The sequence below is a fragment of the Plectropomus leopardus genome, chromosome 22, assembly GCF_008729295.1.
Source record: "Plectropomus leopardus isolate mb chromosome 22, YSFRI_Pleo_2.0, whole genome shotgun sequence".
Lineage (NCBI taxonomy): Eukaryota > Metazoa > Chordata > Actinopteri > Perciformes > Serranidae > Plectropomus > Plectropomus leopardus.
In genome coordinates, this window is record NC_056484.1 from 19,540,074 (window position 1) to 19,560,497 (window position 20,424).

At 39.5% G+C, this 20,424-nt stretch overlaps 1 protein-coding gene across 1 annotated transcript in view; it reads right to left on the reverse strand.

Moving 5' to 3' along the window:
• Window positions 1-1,801: 1,801 nt before the first annotated feature.
• Window positions 1,802-20,424, reverse strand: part of slc38a4 (solute carrier family 38 member 4) — a 28,863-nt gene continuing 10,240 nt past the window's right edge. The window contains exons 5-16 of the mRNA XM_042511029.1: window positions 20,080-20,153; window positions 19,383-19,475; window positions 19,167-19,248; window positions 18,996-19,078; window positions 18,200-18,258; window positions 17,026-17,286; window positions 15,533-15,612; window positions 15,189-15,289; window positions 14,643-14,767; window positions 7,368-7,512; window positions 6,118-6,215; window positions 1,802-5,922 (exon numbers count right to left, since the gene is read on the reverse strand). Coding sequence (XP_042366963.1) covers window positions 5,818-5,922; window positions 6,118-6,215; window positions 7,368-7,512; window positions 14,643-14,767; window positions 15,189-15,289; window positions 15,533-15,612; window positions 17,026-17,286; window positions 18,200-18,258; window positions 18,996-19,078; window positions 19,167-19,248; window positions 19,383-19,475; window positions 20,080-20,153 — 1,306 coding nt within the window. The 3' untranslated portion in view covers window positions 1,802-5,817. The remainder of the gene's footprint in view (window positions 5,923-6,117; window positions 6,216-7,367; window positions 7,513-14,642; window positions 14,768-15,188; window positions 15,290-15,532; window positions 15,613-17,025; window positions 17,287-18,199; window positions 18,259-18,995; window positions 19,079-19,166; window positions 19,249-19,382; window positions 19,476-20,079; window positions 20,154-20,424) is intronic.

A 20,424-nucleotide genomic window follows, 5' to 3' on the forward strand; every position in this document is an offset into this window, starting at 1 on the left:
GTTGTCAGCGCAGGGATGTTAAAGGAGGATACAGTACGTTACCACCCAGAGGTCACAGCCCATGGGTGTTGTGTAACTAGATTTACAACAAAACCATGTGGTGGAATGTGACCTGCATCGTAGTCTGATGATGCTGCAAAGTCTCTCTGTGTTTTTCTGCCTCGCAAATACACACATCAATAAAATGCTCACACCTGCAGCCTCAGCCATACAAACATGTCTATGTAACCTTTGTTACATAACATACGTTCTCATCTATTGTAATGATAACCAAAGTTGCTGGTGTCCAGAACATTAGACCCTGACCTTCCTTCATAAAGGCTTGGCTTAAAGGTCAATGACCTCAATGACCATGAACTTACCAGTTTGCACGGAGCATGTTTTGAATTTATGAACAGAGGGAGCATATTTGATGTGCTTATCTGCATATTACATTTGACAACCACGTTTTCATTTTTTTAACCTTGACAATTTTTTGGACATGAAAATATTTAATTATATTCATTTATATCAATGAAAATGTGTATATTCAGTTTGTCATCTGTTAACTGTTACTTTGTAGTTTGTTTCTTACATGTTTGAAATAAATAAATATCACATTAAATCAAACAAAACTAATTACCAAAGTCATGTAGTATCTGCAGTCATGTAGCTGCTATTTATCAGTGTAGCAAAATGGCCCTTAGTGTCTTTATTGTTGTTGTTATTGTTTTCTTTTCAACTCTTCTTTATTTAATATATTTAATGCTTAATGGAGAAAGCCAAAAATAAAATTCTAAATTTATTTCTATTTTTTTAAGAATCTGAAACTGAAAAATATAAAGTCTACATCAAGAAAAACTCATAGCACAGTACTAATACTTGTTCTTGAATTGTTCTTAAATACAGTACAGGAACTACTTTCTGAAACCAACTAAAATCTGTCAAAGGCAGAGCTGTAAAACGAGACCAGTCCAGTGATCACTTTTTGGTAATGGTATCAGTGCAAACTGATTTGTAATATTAATTTTGTATGACTCTGTACCAAACAAGAGGACATTAGCACGCCACAGCTGCACTGCACACTTCTGTTTAGTCTTCTACCAACAGTTAGTTAATTTCTTTTGACAGTTTTTTTACATGATTTTTTGCTCACCATAGCAAAATAGTTTCAGTGCGAATACTTCAAGAAACCTTACTCATAGCAGCAGTAAATCATACTATTTCATCATTTATGTTGAAGAATTTTATAATTTCTCCACTTTATATGGAATTTGCCACAATATAATTATCTTTGGATTTGGACAGCATTTGTTTTTTTAATGTTCATAAATCAATTTATGAGCAGTACTTAAAAAAGTCACATTGCATTATAACCATTTTTCTGGGCTCTCTGGGTCCTCCGAACATTTGTCCAGCTTGATTTTGAAGCCCAGGTAATATATCTGGAAAAGAAATAGGTTACCTAACTAATTTTCCCCACCTCTTGTTTTGACCCTCTGGGAACATTACAAGCTGGTGTTACATGTCAGCAGTAGACGCTACCTAGACAGGAACAGGAGATTCTATTTTATTTCTAGAAGTCGAGTATCGTCTGATCATTATGCCAGAAATATGACTTTGTCCAGACTGGTGTCTTGAGATGTAACAGTCAGGGACATGTTATGTAAGCCCAGTGTTTGAATATAGAAAGACATACACATTAAAAATGAGACTTATGTAATAGTACACCAGTACCATCAAGTCTATTTGTTTTCTTTCTTGGAATTAAACCTAAACCTACTCAAACTAAGGGCAGGTGAAATAAACGAAATAAACAAACTTTTTCATTTCACATTTTTATTGTTCATCATAATGAAACAGCATCACTGATACAAAACAACAATCCCCTTTGTTTGGGTACATTTACAAATTTAAATGTTTGGCCTGATCCACAGGAAGCAGAGACGCTGTGAACAGCAGAAACATTGAGCCAGTGCTTCTCCACGGCTAGAGGTCCATAGAAAAATAAGGCAGGTTCTGTACAACTCCTTTTTAAACACTGTCAAAATTAGCTGGGGACTTGTGTGCTCTTACAGATCCACAAGACGACTTCTCATCTAGGCCAGCACAATATATAACAGCATTTTACAGCTTGGCTCAATCATGCAAAAGAGGTGGAGAGTTGAAGTTGTCCAAAAGTGAGAGGAAATATTAGTCCAGACCAAATACCTGAGATACTAAAGTGGGTAGAGGTGTGGTGTTGGGAACATTTTATTAAAAATCTGCCGCCTCTTGTCCTTTGTAAAATTAGCGACTCAACCTGAGGAAGAGACAAAGCTGTTGTCCAGCAGAATAATCCACTGATAGCAGGAGGCTACTGAACTAACAGCCAAACATACATGAAGATATTAAGAGCGGGTGGGCCAGATTTTCAAACTGAGAACAATCTATTATTAAACATTCATAGCGGGTACTGAAGGGGCTGCGTGGACCCTACAGTCATGAAGCTTGCTGATATAATCAGGCCGTGGAAAGCTTCAGTTCAAGTAACGTCATGGAAAATACACCTCACCAAAAGTGGGTTAGAAAAGGTTTTTTCTATGACAACAGTGATATGTATTTTAAGCCACAGTAAGGTATGAACTACAACTGTGTATGATTGTCCTGATAGAGCTTAAGAACAAACAAGGAAGGTTCTTGTTTATTTTGTTATCCTGTGGAAGAGGTATACAACTACATGTTAGCATAGATGTTAATCTACATGTTAGCATAGGCGTATGACTAAACGTTAGAATAGGTGTAAAGCTACAACTTCGCATAGGTGTACAGCTACACATTAGCATAGGTGTGCAGCTACACATTAGCATAGGTGTGCAGCTACACATTAGCATAGGTGTACAGCTACATGTTAGCGCAGGTTTACAGCTACACGTTAGCATAGTAGTACAGCTTTATGTTAGCATTGCTATATGGTACATTAATACGTGCCATGCTGTGTGATAAATAGAAGAGCTGTGTGCTCTTTTAACAAATTATTAAGGTGTTTTGTATGGTAAGAACCTTCCTGTAGTGTGATAACGAAATATTTCGGATGATAATGTCTTGCTTCTGTTAAGTGTTACAGCACTGTTTTTTCGAAAACACATTCAACATCAATACTGCTTACTTGTGGCTTTAATTTTAACCCAGTGTTGGTCAGTAGAAGCTAATAAGCTACAGAAACGTGTTGGCTTGTTTCTGAGATTTCTGGGCAAACGATGTAATGAAGTAGGCCATTGATCAATTTATCCTGATATGAAAAGTTAACATTAAAACATGAAAATGGATATATAGAGACCAACCTTTCTACAAATATACAAGCCTGTAATAAAGAAAAAAAACTACTGTCATACAGCAAGAAAAAAAAAATCTAATACACGTTATAATATTTATATATATACTAAACCAAACACTGGATTGCAGAAGACTTGTAAGGCAGAATCCCCTGACAACCCGCTCACAGACAATGAGTGTCAGTGTACCATAAAATAAAGATTATTTACAGAGCATATACAATTGTCCAAAAAGACCATGTTTGTTATCCAAAAACATGCACATAATACACTATTTCATTTGAAATATCAATTTGTTTCATGTATGTAGATCCACAAAGGATCTATAAATGTTGTCCACTTTGGCTGGATGTATTCGTGACATGTAACGGCTTCGGAGAAGAGATGAAATGAGGTTTTGGTGTTGTCATCAATGATTCTACCAAAGGCACCACTATCGGCCAATTATAATGAGGACAATCCAAAGGCACAATTTAATCTTATTACAAACTGTATCTGGTTGTTAATTATGGATTTAGCAACCAAACACGCTATCTGAATTTTCTGCAACAGTAAGGTTAAGCATTTTTGTATTAATCAACTTAATAGGTTCAAAGGCAGGATTTTTAGGGGTTTGGTGAGAAATTAAAAAGTTCATGTCATGTTCTTTTTAAATGGGTCACACCAATATTTAAGGTAGCTCCTATTTTACAACAAGCGCATAATGATGTTTATGACATTGTTTATTTTCCAGCTTCTTCCAAATCTTAACTCCTATGTGGCTTACTTTAACAGTTTTAGAGAAAAAAGAGCAAATTCAATTTGTTGAAGATTTATAACAATTTTCTGTCTATATGTTAAAGATAAAGCTCCAACTCCTGCTGATGGTTAGCCTAGCAAACAGACTGAAAACACAGGAAAACAGCTAGCCTGGCTAGGTAGAAAGTTAAAATCCACCAACTAGCACCTCTTAAGATTAGCAATTGAAACATTATATCTCTTTAGTTGAATATAGTTGAAAACTGACATGTAAAACCATCATGTTGTGGTTCTAAAGGGAGTTAGCTAGCTGTTTTCTAGTCTTTATACCAAGCTAATCACCTGCTGGCTATGACGTTAGTTTCATATTTAGCAGTGAGACACCTAAATTATGGCAGGAAAGTGAATAAGCACTTTTCCAAAATGTCAAACTATTATTTTACGGAGAATAGCACAACAAGGACATCTGACATTCTGACATTACAGTTTAGATAGTTTTCTTTGGGGACCGATGAGTGTAATATGGCACAAGATGAAAATATGTTCCTACCGTCATGGCATTTTGAATTTACAGATTTTTCAGAATTTATATGAACTTTTTTATGTTTGCCACTTTTCGTTGAATTTAAATCACTTTAAATTGGCCGATTGAAATTGCGTACAGTAATCTTTCATACATACTTTTGGTCATCATCTATATAGATAACAATGTATGGTTTTGCATACACCAAGCTGTCCAGCAGGTGTATATACTGTGCAGTAGAAATGATCACTTGGCTTCATACAACCTTAATAGAAAAGAGCCGTATGATGCAAAGTATAATATTTTGGACAACACTCTTTTTTCAGTAGACATACTTTATGTACATTGTTCAGATTCCTGTCATGGTAATACTAAAAGCATCTCTCTGCTTTGTTGTACACAGCCAGAATGAAAAAAGCTGGTATGGAGGACCCTTGAGTGTATGCATGAACCTGTGATCAAGTTAAACTTTTATGTGCATGTAGACTTTGGCGAATCTTGTGATTGTTAAAATGTAGCAGAGCAGCAAAAAAAACTTTTCACAACAAAAGTTCCACATGATTGACTTAAATGGGTTTTTTGGGGGGTTAAACCGACTGTTAATTTCAGAAATTTTTCATGAATAGGTGTTGGAAAATACAGGTGTAGATGTGGTTTACTGTGTAATTATGTGTGTGTGTGTGCGTGTTAACTTTACACACAAAGTCAAATGTAATGCTAGAAGTGCTCCTTGTTTCATGGAGGATGCCACACTCCCCCCTCCAACTGTCTCCTTCAAGTGCACAGAGGACTGAGGGACTTGCATCGGCTTTCCAGCCCTGTAGATTGCAGTTCATCGATCTGCTTTGGGTGAGGGCTGCACAGTTTGTTCCGTCTCTTAATAGGTGGAAATTATAAGGACGATGACAATGATTTTAGGCTGTCATATTGGCCACAGTTTCACCATCTCCGAGTTTTGATTCTCTCATGTCACATCCAGAACTTTACAGCAACAAAAAGAAAAATGAAAAAAAAAGCAAAAAAGTCTCCCTCCATTGATATTCTCTGGGGGGGAAAACTGAAGATGTCTTCATCGAATGCAGCACAATATGTCCATATGTTGTAATGTTTGTGATTTGATGAAGGGAAATGTTGATGAACCCTGTTCCCAGATGTTGGACCAGTGGAGACAAACCAGAAGAGACATTGTGGGATGTGGTCGGGGTGGCGGTAGAGGTGGTTCGCTGCACTCTTAAATGTGAATCTGAGATTGGAACTGGGGCTTTAGTGACCATCACTGGAACCCGAGGGGTTGTGGACCCAGTCGAGGACGATGAGCGACAAGCTGCCAATCATAAAGACGATTCCCACGACTAGGAAGATGGTCGCCTGAAGAGAGACATAACAAAGAGAAAGACAGAGGAGGGAATAACTGTGATTAAATGTGTGATGATGCACAGCGGGGATCTGTTGAAATGTCTGACAAGTCACGTTTTTAGAACCATATCAGCCTCTTGAGGGATAGAGTAAGAAAAACGATATAGTGAGAAAGATGATAGAGTTTGTGTGTTTCCGCACACTTACCCCAATCTTCTGCGGGGAGCGAAATGGGACAGATTTTACCAAACGGAGGTAAAAGGCAGCAGGAAGGATAAAGATGAGCATAGTGGCAGCAGAGGAACCTGCAATAAAAACCAGGACGATTGATTTAGCAAACTGAAGTTTTCAGACAATTGCTTTTTAAAATATTGGATATACAGAGATACAACTTTTTTTATGTGTACTTTTCAGTGTTCACAGTAAATAATCGGTCCCTTACAAATGTTGCAAGGTTGTGATCACAACAATTAACACAAATTTAACTAATCCCTCTAAAGTCTGTGCAACCTTGCAATTTTGTCTGATCACAGTAACTTTAACGCAAATTTATTGATTTAAAACCTGTAAAATCTCACTGACACAGAGTGACAGGGCTAACTGTTTGCACCAAACGGATAGTATTACCCAGCGGTTTTTAACGGGTTTAACAGAGAGTCACTGTTTCAGTGTGAAATTTTTCGGGACTATTTTAGCGTCTTGGTTTCTAATATTAGCCGCTGTTGCTGCTCATGCTAACCAGAAAGAGAGAGAGAGCAGCTAATAGAAATGATCCTTTGGCACTTGGCAGCAACAGCTTATCATTGGAGAACTACAGCTTTATGGGTTATATCCACCTCTTTTTCTGGTGGTTTACAGTATACCCACCTATCAGCCAAAAGCCATTGAAATACATATTATTAGAGGATACCCACTTCCTCTTTGGTAACCTACCCATATACCTAGTAGTACGTCAACCTCAACAACTACCACTGTACCACTGCGCCCTGCTTGGTGGTGAGGGAAGAGCAAATTTCTTATCATGTGAAGGCAGCTTTAGCCATTTTGCTTTTTGATTTTCCAAAAGAATTCTCTCTTTATAGCTTTGAGATGTTTGTGCAAACACGCTGCAGCATGATGTCAGGGAGACATGTTTGTACTTTCCAGTGTTTGTATGTGCTGGCAACAAGAACGTGAGTGTTTAGATCCAGCGGTCACGCGACTGCACAGCTGACTCGACCCGACACCTTAAGCTTTCGTACTTCCAACGTCTTTACTTCATGAAACGACCCCTGAACTGAAGGTGCTAATCAGGCCTCGACTGTTTGACGCCCCGTTTTATTAACTCATGTTTGTCCATGTTGTGAGTTCTTCATGTTTCTTGTTTAATTGTCCTTAAACCACATCACCACATGGTAAGATTTAGAGTTCACACAGATTCTTTCCTGTGTGTAACTGTGTTTACAGCCAGAACTCACCAATGAAGCCAAAGATGTCCCTGATGGTGGGGACAAAGATGACCAACATGTTGTTAAAGGCCAAGATTGCGGCGGCAATCAGCATGTGGCGAGTCCAGCTGAACTCTCGGCCGCTGAACAGCAGCGTGGTGATTGAGGAGCGGATCTGAAAGAAAAAAGCATTGATATTTAAGTCTTTAGCTTGATCATGTGGATTCAGACAAATCAATTCATTGATTTTATAACCACGTTCTAGAAATATCACCATCAACTGAGTGAGGACAGGGAATGTGCATAAATCAGAGCATTTAGTTAACTTTATTAGTGTCAGTTTGTTTTTTCCCCACTGAGGTTACTGAACATGTGCCACTGTTGTTACTCTTCTGTATACGTACAATCTGTCTCAAGCAAAGAAAGAAAAAAATAACAACAGCAGTCTGTGTGTCTGCTGGCCTGTGCCCACAGCTGATTCCCAAACTTGGCCACCAACTGAAGTGTGTCAAGTGCTATGAGGCTAGTGTGTGTGTAAGACTGTGTGTGTATGTGAGGGGGAAACAGAACCAGGAGATCCCGGCTAAGACGCCTGGTGCTGCTGAGCCACAGGCAGCCTGTTCAAGTCTCTACTGGGTGAAAGGTTGCAGATATCAGGTGAAACCTGAAGCGCCTCCACTTTGCAGGCCACAGAGGGAAAGGTTACAAGGGGCGGGGCTTAAAGCACCCATTCAAAAAGGCAGGGGATTATCTCCCACAGCGTAATGGAAGCATGGGATTGCATCAGCCGGGAGTTAGAGGAGGGCGGGCTCGCCTGCAGGGGTGTGTCTTTATGTGAAGCAACTATTGTCACTTGCAGATGACTCTTTTCTTCTGTCTGCCTGATTCCTTCCTCTTTTACTTACTACTCCCACATTAAGGCAGCATAGGGTCATCAGTCCCCATATAAACAAATTAAAATTCAGACATGGCAAACTTTTGTAGAAGAATGAAATATGAGATGCAAATAGTTTCAGGGGAAAGTAACTTCTTTATTTACATGAAAAGGACAAGGCATGTGCAACCTTTTCCTCTTTGAAGAGCAACTGTTGGCAGAACACCACACGCCTCCTTTGTACCCTTTCATGTCTGATTTAAGCACAAGATATATATCTCTGAGCATGGTGCAGTGGGACAAAAAAATCACATTAAGTGGATTTTCTGCACTGTCAGATTGAACCAAGTGACCTCCATCATGACTGTCAAGAGGCAACGGGATGGCGCCTGTGCTTCGCTGTCCACTGCCAAAAACGTGTCCCCACTTTTAGCCCACGTCTTGTGGGAGATATTGACAACACTTAAGCTGCATTCCTCCTAACAATCTATAAGCGTTCCTTCTCCCCTGCCTCCGTAGCCCACTAGCTGTTGCATAATTAAGTAAACTAGGAAAACTCGAGCCTTGACGTGGCATTTCTCACCAAGGATCCAAACTATTCAGCACTCGACTGTTACCTGGCCAGTCTTTGGAGTTCACCCTGTGATATTTGCACAGTTTTTACTCCTTACTCTGTAGCTGTCAGATGCCTGCGCACATATGTATACACACAGAGTATGTGGATGGACTAGTTGTAGGCAGCCAGATTCATCCAGCCACATCCAGTTAGCAATAAACCAGGGACTAAGATAGGGCAACTTTTTTGATAACCAAGTAAACTTTTAATTCTTACTTCGATTAATCAGTTTGGAAGAATTAGATAACATATGAGATAGTTCTGCAAAATTTGTCCAAATTATAAGTAGATAAACATAAATTATGTGCACTTCAGCACATTTACTGCAAACGAAGGTTGTGTTTTCCATGTGTAAGTCTGGTGCACATGTGCACAAGTACATTCAAAACCAGTGACCAAGTAGCAGACATTGTGTGACAGCTGTTGAATATAACGGATGCTGAGACGTGAACTGAAACTACACGCAGCAAGGGAAAGTCCCCTTTCAAGAAAAAATATCAACAGGAAAGACGTATCAAAGTGTTTTAGACTACATCGAAACTTAAGAATCCAACCACCCTCAAGCACGCTCACCTAAATCATGCATGTTGATGATTGGCAGATTGAGAGAGCTGGGAGACGATGGCTGGCCATAACATAGAGTTGCTACATTATCAATGGCTAACTATATGCTAGCAGCCATTTTTGTTCTCCGTGGCAAATGATTTATCTGAAAAGTAAAAGTAAAATGTTGTATTTAGGATTAATAAGGCCAAGTTACAACTTAAACACTCATAATAAAGGCCCCTTAATTAGAAAGAGAGACAAAAATGTCAACAGGAGCTTTTAACAGTCTCCTGGGAAGGAGAATAACGGCTATCAAGTTTTTGGAACTCAGCACAGAAAGCTGTGTTTTGCACACTGACAAAGTTTTTATTTAAAGTCGACATTGAAGTCACAAGTTTAAGCTAACAACAAATGTTTAGGCTAACAACAAACGTTTAGGCTAAAAACAGACATTAAAAGCTAAAGACAGATTTTAAGCTAATTGTTACTATTCCTATAGTTTTAAATAGTGAAGGCACTATTATGTGCATGAAAACCAAAGATATTTTCATGGTTTGTTTAATTTTAATCAGGATTTTCCTGCTAACTTCAAATACAAGGCAGAAAAAACATATAAACTACTTTCTAAGTACGAAGAAACAAACTGCAACATATGAGGCTTTAGAGACAAGAACTCAAGCTAGCCCCACTCAAAGAAAGGTCTGGATTAAGACCAGAATTTTGTGTTAAGACATAAAGGTGACAGTGGTGCTGTTAATCAGCTCGTTTGCAGCCATCTCCCATGGTTTCAATCTCCAACTGGGGCCTGAGAACTGGGGCATGTTTGACTCTACATTAAGCCCTTTCATTATGAACTAGATCCTGGCAAAGCCCTGTGTGATCTTGCCCCTGTTAGCATCTATCCTTCACGTGACTGCACACCCACACACACACATACACTTCCATGCCTCAACAACGCATGTCTCCTGACGTCCCACACTCACATTCTCTCGTCTCTCATATAGAACTTCCCCACTGGAGCCAAGGACAGTGGCAGACAAAGCTAACGTTAATCTCTAGCTGGAGGTCAGCAGCATTTCTCCACAAAATGAAGGTCAGGAGGATTCAAGGCGAGATTCTCAAATGTCAGATGGAATCTTGGCAGAGCGACGATGCGACTGAGTGGCTCTTTTGATCTTATGCCTAACATGCATCCAAGTTCTTCAGTCTTTCCACTGTGTTATAGCAACAGCATTTAATGTACTGCGTGAGTAGTCATGGTTGGTTAATTAACATTCCCAGCTCTGCACAGACATGCATTTCTTATTAGAAATGTGTGCACAAATAACGTTTTTCTTCACCATACAAACAGCATTAGCTAAGGTCAGCCATTTTATTCATGTTACTATCTCTCAGCCATGGCTGGATTACTGAATGGGGTCAAAGTGTCATCCCCTCCAAAGACTTAAAATGAAAATGACCAAAAACACTCAGAAAGACCACAAAGTGAAGCAAAGGTGCTGCAAAAAGACACACAGTAACTACAAAAATGGGTAAAACAACCATAAGAGACACAAAATGACTGCAGACACAAAATGACAAAAAAGAAAAGAAAAACAGACACAAAAATAGCAAAAACCAAACAAAAAAAGAGACCACAATGTAATGCAAAAGAACTAACTAGCACACAAAATAACTACAAATATGGACAAACAACCATAGAGAAATAGACAAAACAACAAAACAAAACCTAAAAACACAAAGAAACACACAAAACAACAACAACAACAACAACAACATTGTTGTGGCTTGGGTTTTTGTGTTCAGGTATTCGTTTTTGCTGTGTTTTCTCCTTTTTCTGTTTCTCTCGCTGCAGTGTGTGTGGCAGTTGGTGTGGCTGGCACAAACTCTCTCTCCTGAGCTGGCAGTGAGGCACACCTGGTCTTAATCTTCAGCGATCAACTCCTCCATAAAAGCCTGGTCTTCAGTCTGCTACTCTGCCAGATAGTTCTGTCTTGTTTGGGAGTGCTTTTCAGTGATCTTTCCTGCAGTGTTGTCCCTGGGCTTACCTTTGTGTATTTCTAGAGTTTTTGCTGCTTCTTTATAGCAAGTGTTTTTTTTAGCTTTTGTTTCTCTGAACCTACCAGTGTTTTTTTTTTTCGGCGTGTGCCTCACTGCTTTGCCGGCCGTCGTGTTCCTAGTGCTTCAGTGTATTTCCTTTGTTTCAGTTTTTCAGACTGACCTAGTCAGTTGCAGACATCTTCAGAAATCCTGGCCAGGGCCAGCCTGCCTTCTGCCACCATCGCCTACATATTTCCTGTGAACTTGTTTTCTATTAAAATTCTTAAAACTGCTCCTCATGTCCATCTCAGCCATTTTGGGTCCAGAACACAAAAACCCATACATCACAAAAATAACCACAAAGAGACATGAAAAGACCACAAGGCGGTGTAAAGGAACTGCAGAGACACAATGACTGCAAAAGCATGGCAAAAAGAGACACAAAATGACTACTAAGAGACATTAAAGACCAAAACTGACACAAAAAGACAAAAAATAAAACAAAATAACCAAAAAAGACACACAAGAAGACCAAAAATAAAATGAAAGTGCTACAAAGAGACACAAAAAGACCACAAAGGGACACAAAACGGCAAAAAAAGATGCTTAAGTATAGCGCAAAACAATGACAAAAGGACGCACATCCAATGTTTTGCTCCTGTGTAAGATAGCCGGTGGGTCCTATTGTACATCTGTACAAGGGGCTGACTGTCTTATAATCCTCCCATCAGCAGCTAGTGTTTAAAAGTAAAACTGACTCATACAATGACTCACACCTTTTGATCAGAATCCATGCAGGTAAACACAATCCAAAACCAGTTTTTATTATTATCAAAAGCCTCATAGCTGTGATGAGGCCCATGCACAAGCTGAAAGGTTTCTGTTGGCTGCAGTGGGATTTGAACCCTGAGCCCAGGCTATGTTTCTGCTTTTCTCTTTCACTGAACAATTCCCCTCAGCTGCTCTGCAGCATCCAGTTTCAGTCTTGTGTTTCTCCATCCTTATCAAATTCTTATCTGCTCTGTTATCTCGGTGCTCCTCCCTTTCACTCTCTCAGTGATGCTCTTCTCTGTTTCAAATACATTCAAAATATACTCATTGTGCATACAGTTCCAACTCAGAGGACTGGGCTGGAGTCGAATAAAACGTTTGCACTGGAAGCTCCCACTTTCTAACGCTTGAGTAAACAGTTTGTGCCAAATATGAAAACAGTGAGGCAACCAGAGACATGCATGTTATTGCATGCTTGCGATTAACCAAACTGGTGAATCATAGACATGGAAGGCACATATTAGTATGCAGTTGGGTTTATGACATAACCAGAAGAATTATTTTGTTTTAAAATATTTCATACACAATTGCTCATAAATTCTTAGAGGTTGGGCCTATCTGAAATAAACTCATAACGCTTGAACACACTGTGAAATTGCAACTATCCACTTGCATGCGACAAATTGAAACTGGGCAATCTTGCACAATTTGACAGATTTCCACTTATGGATTGCTCTGCAGCAACAGTGAAGCTAAATTAAAGAGCTGTGTCTAACATTTAGCATAATTCATCCTAGTGCAATTTCCTAATATTCCCCAGATGACATTTCAGTATTCCATGACCACCATCAGACAATAGCTACATTGTTCCTCTTATCTCTGATGCAGATCCGAATGCCAATTTCCAACAGTTCTATTATAAACACAACACATACGGAGTATTGTGTCGCCCTGGCAGTGGTTTGTGGCTCTGTCTCCCCTCCCCTGCCAGCTAGCCCCCCACTCCTAGTCTCACTGGCTCCGCCCCTTTATCTCCCTGAAGGTAGCGGTCAGGGTGAGGGTTTTTCCACTGTCCAGTCTGAGCCTGTAAACTTCCACTGCAGAGAGAGAGAGAGGGGGATCCTCTCTCACATTCCCATACACAGAAATAACAGCCGTGTGTGTGTGTGTGTGTGTGTGTGTGTGTGTGTGTGTTAGTCAGAGGAATATGAGCCAGAACGGGAACACCCAGTGTGATAATGTCCCTGCTAAATGGTAAAAACGTAGCAAACAATGTAACAAAATGTAATGATGCCTGAATGTGTGTGTACCATAGACCATAAATAAATCTTTATATACAGTCTATGGTGTGTACATATGATGAGTGTGCGCCTTTATATTCTGTATTTCTCGATTAATGTGTGTGTTTCTCTCTCAGTGTGTGTGTGTGTGTGTGTGTGTGGGCGTGTGTGAGGCCATAACATGCAGTCACTGCTGCATCATGCTGTCGGCACTTTCCGGTAACTGGATAGCAACAAACGTGCTGCCCCCTGCTGGCTGGATTCTGTAGCTGCAGTTGCTTCAGAAACAACTCACAAATTAACAGCTGCTTATCTTCATAAAATCAAGAGTGTGTGTGTGTGTGTGTGCGTGTGCAAGTGTGTGTGCATGGAAGCTAAAACGGGGTACGAAACTTCCTCTGGCCATCAGCCTTTTTTGTTCCCCCTCATCTGAGACATGGGCCAAGCTAAAATTAGTCCATGTACATATATGGGCAGAGAAGGAAGAGGAGAGTGTGTTCGAATGTGTGAACAAACGTGATGATAAGTTTTGGTTGCTGCTAACCTTTTGATCCCAGCTTAAGAGAAACTTGAGAAACAGGCACAAAAAGCAAGAGAGGCTTCACTGTTAAGATCTAAAAGTGTGTGTAGGCATGTTTGTTGGTGCAATTAAGAGGTGTGGCGGATTACAACCTCAGCCTGTGCGCTCTGGGATTTAAGATGACGACACAAGATGAATGCCAAACCGAACAGTGTGTTCTTTTTTTTCACCGAACTGCCAGGAAAAAAACAGCTGCGTCCAGAATACGACAGAAAAAAAGACTGACTGCAGCAAACACAAAACACACTCTGTAAGCAGAATGATACAAAAGTGGCAGTAATGTTCTACTGAATGAAAGGTTTTACAAGTAGTCGGTTGGCGTTGGCCACAGACTTTAAATTACAAGGGCAGCGTGTGTTTGCTGACGTGAATCAAATTATATCAGCGCCTAAACAGGCCACATTTAATGATGCTGGGAAAGATGATGAAGGAAAAAGACGGCATTGCTGTAATGAACATAAATATAAAAGCTCTAGAAATGACCCCATAACATAATACTTGAATTACTACATGTACTGCCTGTTTGTCCTAAAACAAAAACAAAAAAAAGCTTTTTAAGAGACAACAAGGACAGACTGTGTGAGTATGATGCACTTACAGGAAACAGCACGATGGGGACAGTCAGAGTGACGGCAGTGAGAACAGCCAAACGCACCAGCAGCAACATGGTGTCAAACTTATACACCTTGGTGAAGGTGTGGAGCAACTCTGCCTCCACGTTGTCTGTGTTGGGTGAGAAAGAAAGGATAAATGTGTAATTAGTTGAGCACAAAAAAGGGAAGGAAAAAAATCTCTGTTTTGTATTTTTGTGTCTGAAATACAGAAAAAGTTGACTTTAGTTGACTTTTCACAGCAAAGATTGCTAAAAATGCCACACTGGGATAGTAAATCTAGCAACTTGCTTCCCTGCAAAAAAGACAGAAACATTTCTTTTTGGAGCTGATGATGGCAGTAGCTAAGATGTAAGCCATCTCACCTTCTCTTTATTGACAGTTGCACGTGTGCAGTACCCATTAGTCTTTGCTGTCAATTGATAACCTACAGTAAATAAGACAATTTGTATAGACAAGTGAAAACTGACTCGGGCAAATCTGGGCCTGTCTTGAACCCTGCTATTACTACTTTTCTGTATCATCGCACTTACCGTAAAAGGTGAGGTAGCCAAACAGCGCCGACAGCATGTACATGATGAGCATAGTACAGATGGACAGGTTGGAGACGTTCTGCATCCTTTTCCGGGTGCGGCTGCAGAAAATCAACACGCACATTTAATATATTGGTCACATCTCCTTTATTCACCTCACTTTCTTTAGGTTTACTGAAGACTTGCAGTAAAAGTGTTGAATACATATATGCAACCATTAGATACTTTTCAACTTCAGTAAATAAATTTAATATCTACATGGCTTGATAGTGAGAGAATATGTTTAATTTGGTCGGTTTACCTTCTGTTTCACTGCTTGGTGTTAAGGGAAGAAGACTACTTACTCTTTTAGCTCACTGTAGATGGGCAAGACCTCAGGATGGCAAACAAAGGCGAAGGCCAGGATGGGCACAGTGTATGCTGTCTGGAGACAAAAAATGTACAAGAAGATTTAAGACACCAAAATTTAAGAAGATAGTGGTGCCAGTAATTTGTAAGTATATGTGCACAACATTTTAAAAGCATTCATGGTTTCTGTAAATTAAAGTGTAGTTTAAATTGCATTACATTTGACAATAGGTGCATCTTGACTTGTTTAGGACTGGAACCATGACTTGTCTCAGGACATGACTTTTGACTTGGGACTTAACTAAGTGCAAAGACTTGCACTAGACAAGTGGTACTTGCTAAATAATGCACCTCAAGCGATGTTACAGTACTGCAACAGTAGTATTGTAACAAGTAATGTGACAAATTATTTTCTACTGGGAGTAATTAAGTAATGTAGTACTTAAAAAAAGTACAGAGTATTACTTTTTTGAGTAACGAACCATTAAATTCTAACAAGGCATAGGGCTGTATGCACAGAGGAAACCTTCCTTAGTTAATAAGGGCGTCAACGCACCAAGTTGCAAGATGGTGAAACATGTTGGGGCCCGAAAATGTGGCACACCATTTCTTTTTTTCCTTCACATGTACCACAGGTAGATAATGTTACAGTGCTAGTTACTTTGAAATACTAATCTACCTCTCTGAAATATTGTTATTCCAGGCACATAAAAAAGACCATCAAAGTTGCATCTTTTCTTTTTTTTTTTTTTTAAATAAGTGTGATACAAATAAATAAATAAAACCTTGTGCTGCTCTTAATGCCTTGAACCGCTACTGGCATGTGATTAAAATTCTAAAATAACACAAAAAAGACACAGATAGTCATCTAGTCAAAGAAGTTAAAATGACTGCTTCCCTTTCTAAACAAAGCGAAAATCATAACCATGGCAAGTCAAGTTGGTGAAGCAACTAAATGTCACATGAACATAATACCATGTGTCATATTCTAATCCTGATTTATGACCATGTGAGCCCAGAACAAATCCCGAAACACACACCCACAAATGTCAGACACTCCCTTAAAACACTTTACCAAACAAGTCTTGGCAAATACTTGGCATTCTGCCTGTTGCGTTTGTAAGTTGTAGAATGCATTCCTGAGTGAGAGTCCAAACGTCCTCCATTGTTTGATACCAACGTGCTACATGGATGAAAATTGTGTCGTTGTCCTTGTAGTTTACAATAAAATGGGATACTTTATTCTGGGTTGTTTTTGGAAATTCTTGATGTCACTGATTTAAATGGTAAACTGAACCAATGGAGGAACCATTGTGCACGTGAGTGGATGACACACCTTCACAAAACCCACTGAGAAAGCAAGGCCACACCCTCCAAACCTTCGCCAGTGAAACCTTAAAAGAGCTTTTAAAAACACACGACTTTGAACTAGCAAGTTGGACAAATGTCTCGAGTCACAAAGAGTTTGCTACCATTGACCCCGTTGTACCTGTGAGTTGAAGACAAAGTATTTGGGCGTGCACATCTCCTCATCGTCGGGATGAGGCTCGACATGGACGCCGGTTGAGTGATGGGCGTCGTGGCTGCCGAGCACTGCAGGTGAAACGTCGGCTCGGGAGAAATCCATGTGTGCCGAGCTGTTTAGTGGTGGGTACAACCCTGGCATGTGCGAGGCGTTCATGCTGAGGTTGGACGAGTGGTGGTAAAAGAAAGGAAGAGGACAGGGCAGCTGGGTCTTCTTGTAGATCACCTGGAAAACAATACATACATAAAAACATACATAAAAAATAATGAAACAAGACTTTTGGCATACTGGAGTTTATTTCCCATAGACATACTAGCTCTACATTTCTACATCATGTAGACTTCTTAATGATTGACCTGCAATCACAAGTTTCTAGACAGGGTAGACAGGTTAATTCACCCTGTGGTAGTCATATTGGATGTTCTCAACTTTTAGGGGGAGGACGGGGTTAAATGACACTTAATTAGCAAGTTAACAATCTAGTTTTGCTATGATAATATAAGTGTATCAACAAATTTTTTGGGGGGAAACTTGGGGCAGCAGAAGCAACCTCTTCACAAAAATCATATTCATTGGATCATTTCTTTTAGGAATATATTACCCCCAAATGGGCATTTGTATATTAATGACATACCCCATGGTACGTTTAAATTTTCTGAAGAAAACTAAAAAGTCTCTACTTATTCTGTTTGAATAGAAATGTCTTAGTGAAAATGCATATGTTTTGGGAAGTACTCAGTATAGTACTGAACAAATAAGATTTGGAATAAACTGCACAAGTTATGTGAGAGTTTGTAAACAGATGTTTTGATATAGTTTTGATGTTGTAAAATGTGGACCCCATTTATTTCTATTGAGTTTTCCAGATTAATCGTTTATTTTTATGGCATTTGAGAACAACAGAGTTTTCTTCCTGAATTCAACATAACATGGGGCAATAACTGACCAACTAATCATTTTGTGGGTGAAGTGCTCCTTTAAAATGAAAATATTGACTATAGCAGCTTTAATATACCTCATTTGCAGATGCAGACACATGCCATGCTTGTCTTTAGAGCTATTAAGATTTCTCTCTCTTTGCTTGAATCCAACATCCTGCTCAGGGTTTTAAAAAAGGTTTTTACAGAGCTAAACTTACCACACCAAGGAAGAAGACCATGCAGGACAGAGAAAAGCCGCTGGTATAGCCCAGGTAGCCTAAACAAGAAAAACCATCAGTGACACACAAAAAAAAACACAGCAGAGACATCAGTCTCAGATACTGATGCTATAGTTAGCCATTCTTACTCTGCACCTTTGCCAATCTGTTCTGTCATTTTAGCATCAATTCATTTTGATGTCTATTCTCAGATATGGGTCACGTCCCATTCTAGGTTGTGACCCACATCCTAAAATTACCTAAATTTGATATGAGCAGCAGTACAGATTTCAGATGCAGTGTGAATGACGCTTATAAGGTTAAGATGGAACAGAGACCAAACCTAATACCTGTGAATACAGATTCACTGCCTGTGAACACTAATATCATAATTAATGTTGTCATTTATTCAATTGAATTCACACTTTGATCCTATTTGCTTCCTATTGTCTCACTGTCTTAATGACATAATGTGTGCAGTGGGCGCGGTGTGCAGTCCTCTTGAAGCTGAGCCAAATGAGGCGAATCTGACTCTTTGCATTCATAAATTACATCTGAGTGGCAACGCTGACTGCAGGCTTAATAGAAGTGTAGTGTTACAGTAATTCTAATTGCCGCAGCTGACTTAGGCCTCCACTAGTGTTACGTTACTTCTGGTTTGAAGTAGGTTGTTACCGACAGCTGCAGGATCTTGGAAGTACTGAGAAAAATGGCTTTAGGCTGCAGAAGGTGACTTAGATTCTGTTTTTTTCAAGTCAGTAGAGGTTTTAGAAGATTTTGTAAAGTGGGTCCTTACCTAGATTTTTAAGGAGAGACAAAGGCAGAATGACTCCGATCGACACAAACACCACCAGGTAGTTCCCATTCATGTACCATTCACTGCAAACACAATAAAGAGGTTAAAATGAGGTCAGAGCCTATATGCACACACAAAGAAATATTTATCTTTTTAAGTACACACACTCACCCAGAGTTTTCCTCTAGACCCAAGAAGGCTCTGATCACTTCCGGCAGCTCGTACTTCACAATAAAGAGGTAGCTGGACATGGCTGCAGGGCATGACAGACAAACTTAGCAACATTACATGCAAATATAGATTTAGCAATTGCATTAAATTGACCTTTGTAATTTTAAATTCAAGCTAAGAAACACAACCATATACACCAAAACAATCCCCACCAACCTCCAATATTCTGCATGATTATGGATCCGAATGCTGCCATTTTCCCAGGCCACCCGAATGCTCTCTCTCCCAGTTTTTCATAGATGAGGGATCCTGTCACAACAGACAATTTAAATTAGTCATGAAAACAACTCAGGCATCAAAAAAGACAATGTGAATAAGTGAATAAAAGCATAAGGCATATTTGATAATGTCACTTTGTTCCTCTAAATTCACCAAAGCAAATTCAGTCTAATGTACATCTGCTGGCAGTGACCACAAGGGAGATGCATCAGTACAAAAATAGTTTTGCCAATACTGTTCTAGAGCATAGGCTTTTAACTGCTTTTGGCTTATGTCCCCTCAGTACAAAGCAATATCTCATTTTGACCCCTTGTCATAGAGTTTATGTCATAATTCCTAGTCAACATTTGTATGTGGGACCCATGTGGATAGTAGATAGGCTGAAAATGGGCATGGGTCCATAATGGAACCCAAGGACAATACCATATAAGGCCTATTTTTCAACAGTATTCAATATTGTCACTTTTATTTATTTATTTTTTTACAGAAAGATGCAAAATTGTAGGAAAGTGAATATGGTTCTTTGCATCAGACTGTTGTTCCCTATTTAGGTGATCAGTTCTTGACCCTCTAGAGCCATCATGTGACCCCAGGTTATTCCAAAAAGGAATCTGAAATTAATTTAAATACCAACCTCCTTCTTTGGCTGTTACAAGGAGCAGATGTACAGAATATAAGGAGAGGATGGCCACAGCGACAAGGAGGACCCTGCACACAGAGAGAAAGCAAGTGATCAGTTCAAAGTGAGACATGCCAAAAAAAAATCCTGCTTATGAAGTCAGCTTTGGTATTTTGAATTCATCAATCTAGAGTCTGGGGAAGTGAAAAGTTGCAAAGTCATACAGATGGGGGTTTTGGTGCTAGTTGTGTTTTGTGTTAAATTTACTGGCAGAGAGTGGCAGGAATTCATTATAGTTCCCTATTTGCTAAAATTACTTTAGTAGCTACTGTAATATGTCTCTGCTCCACTGACACTGAG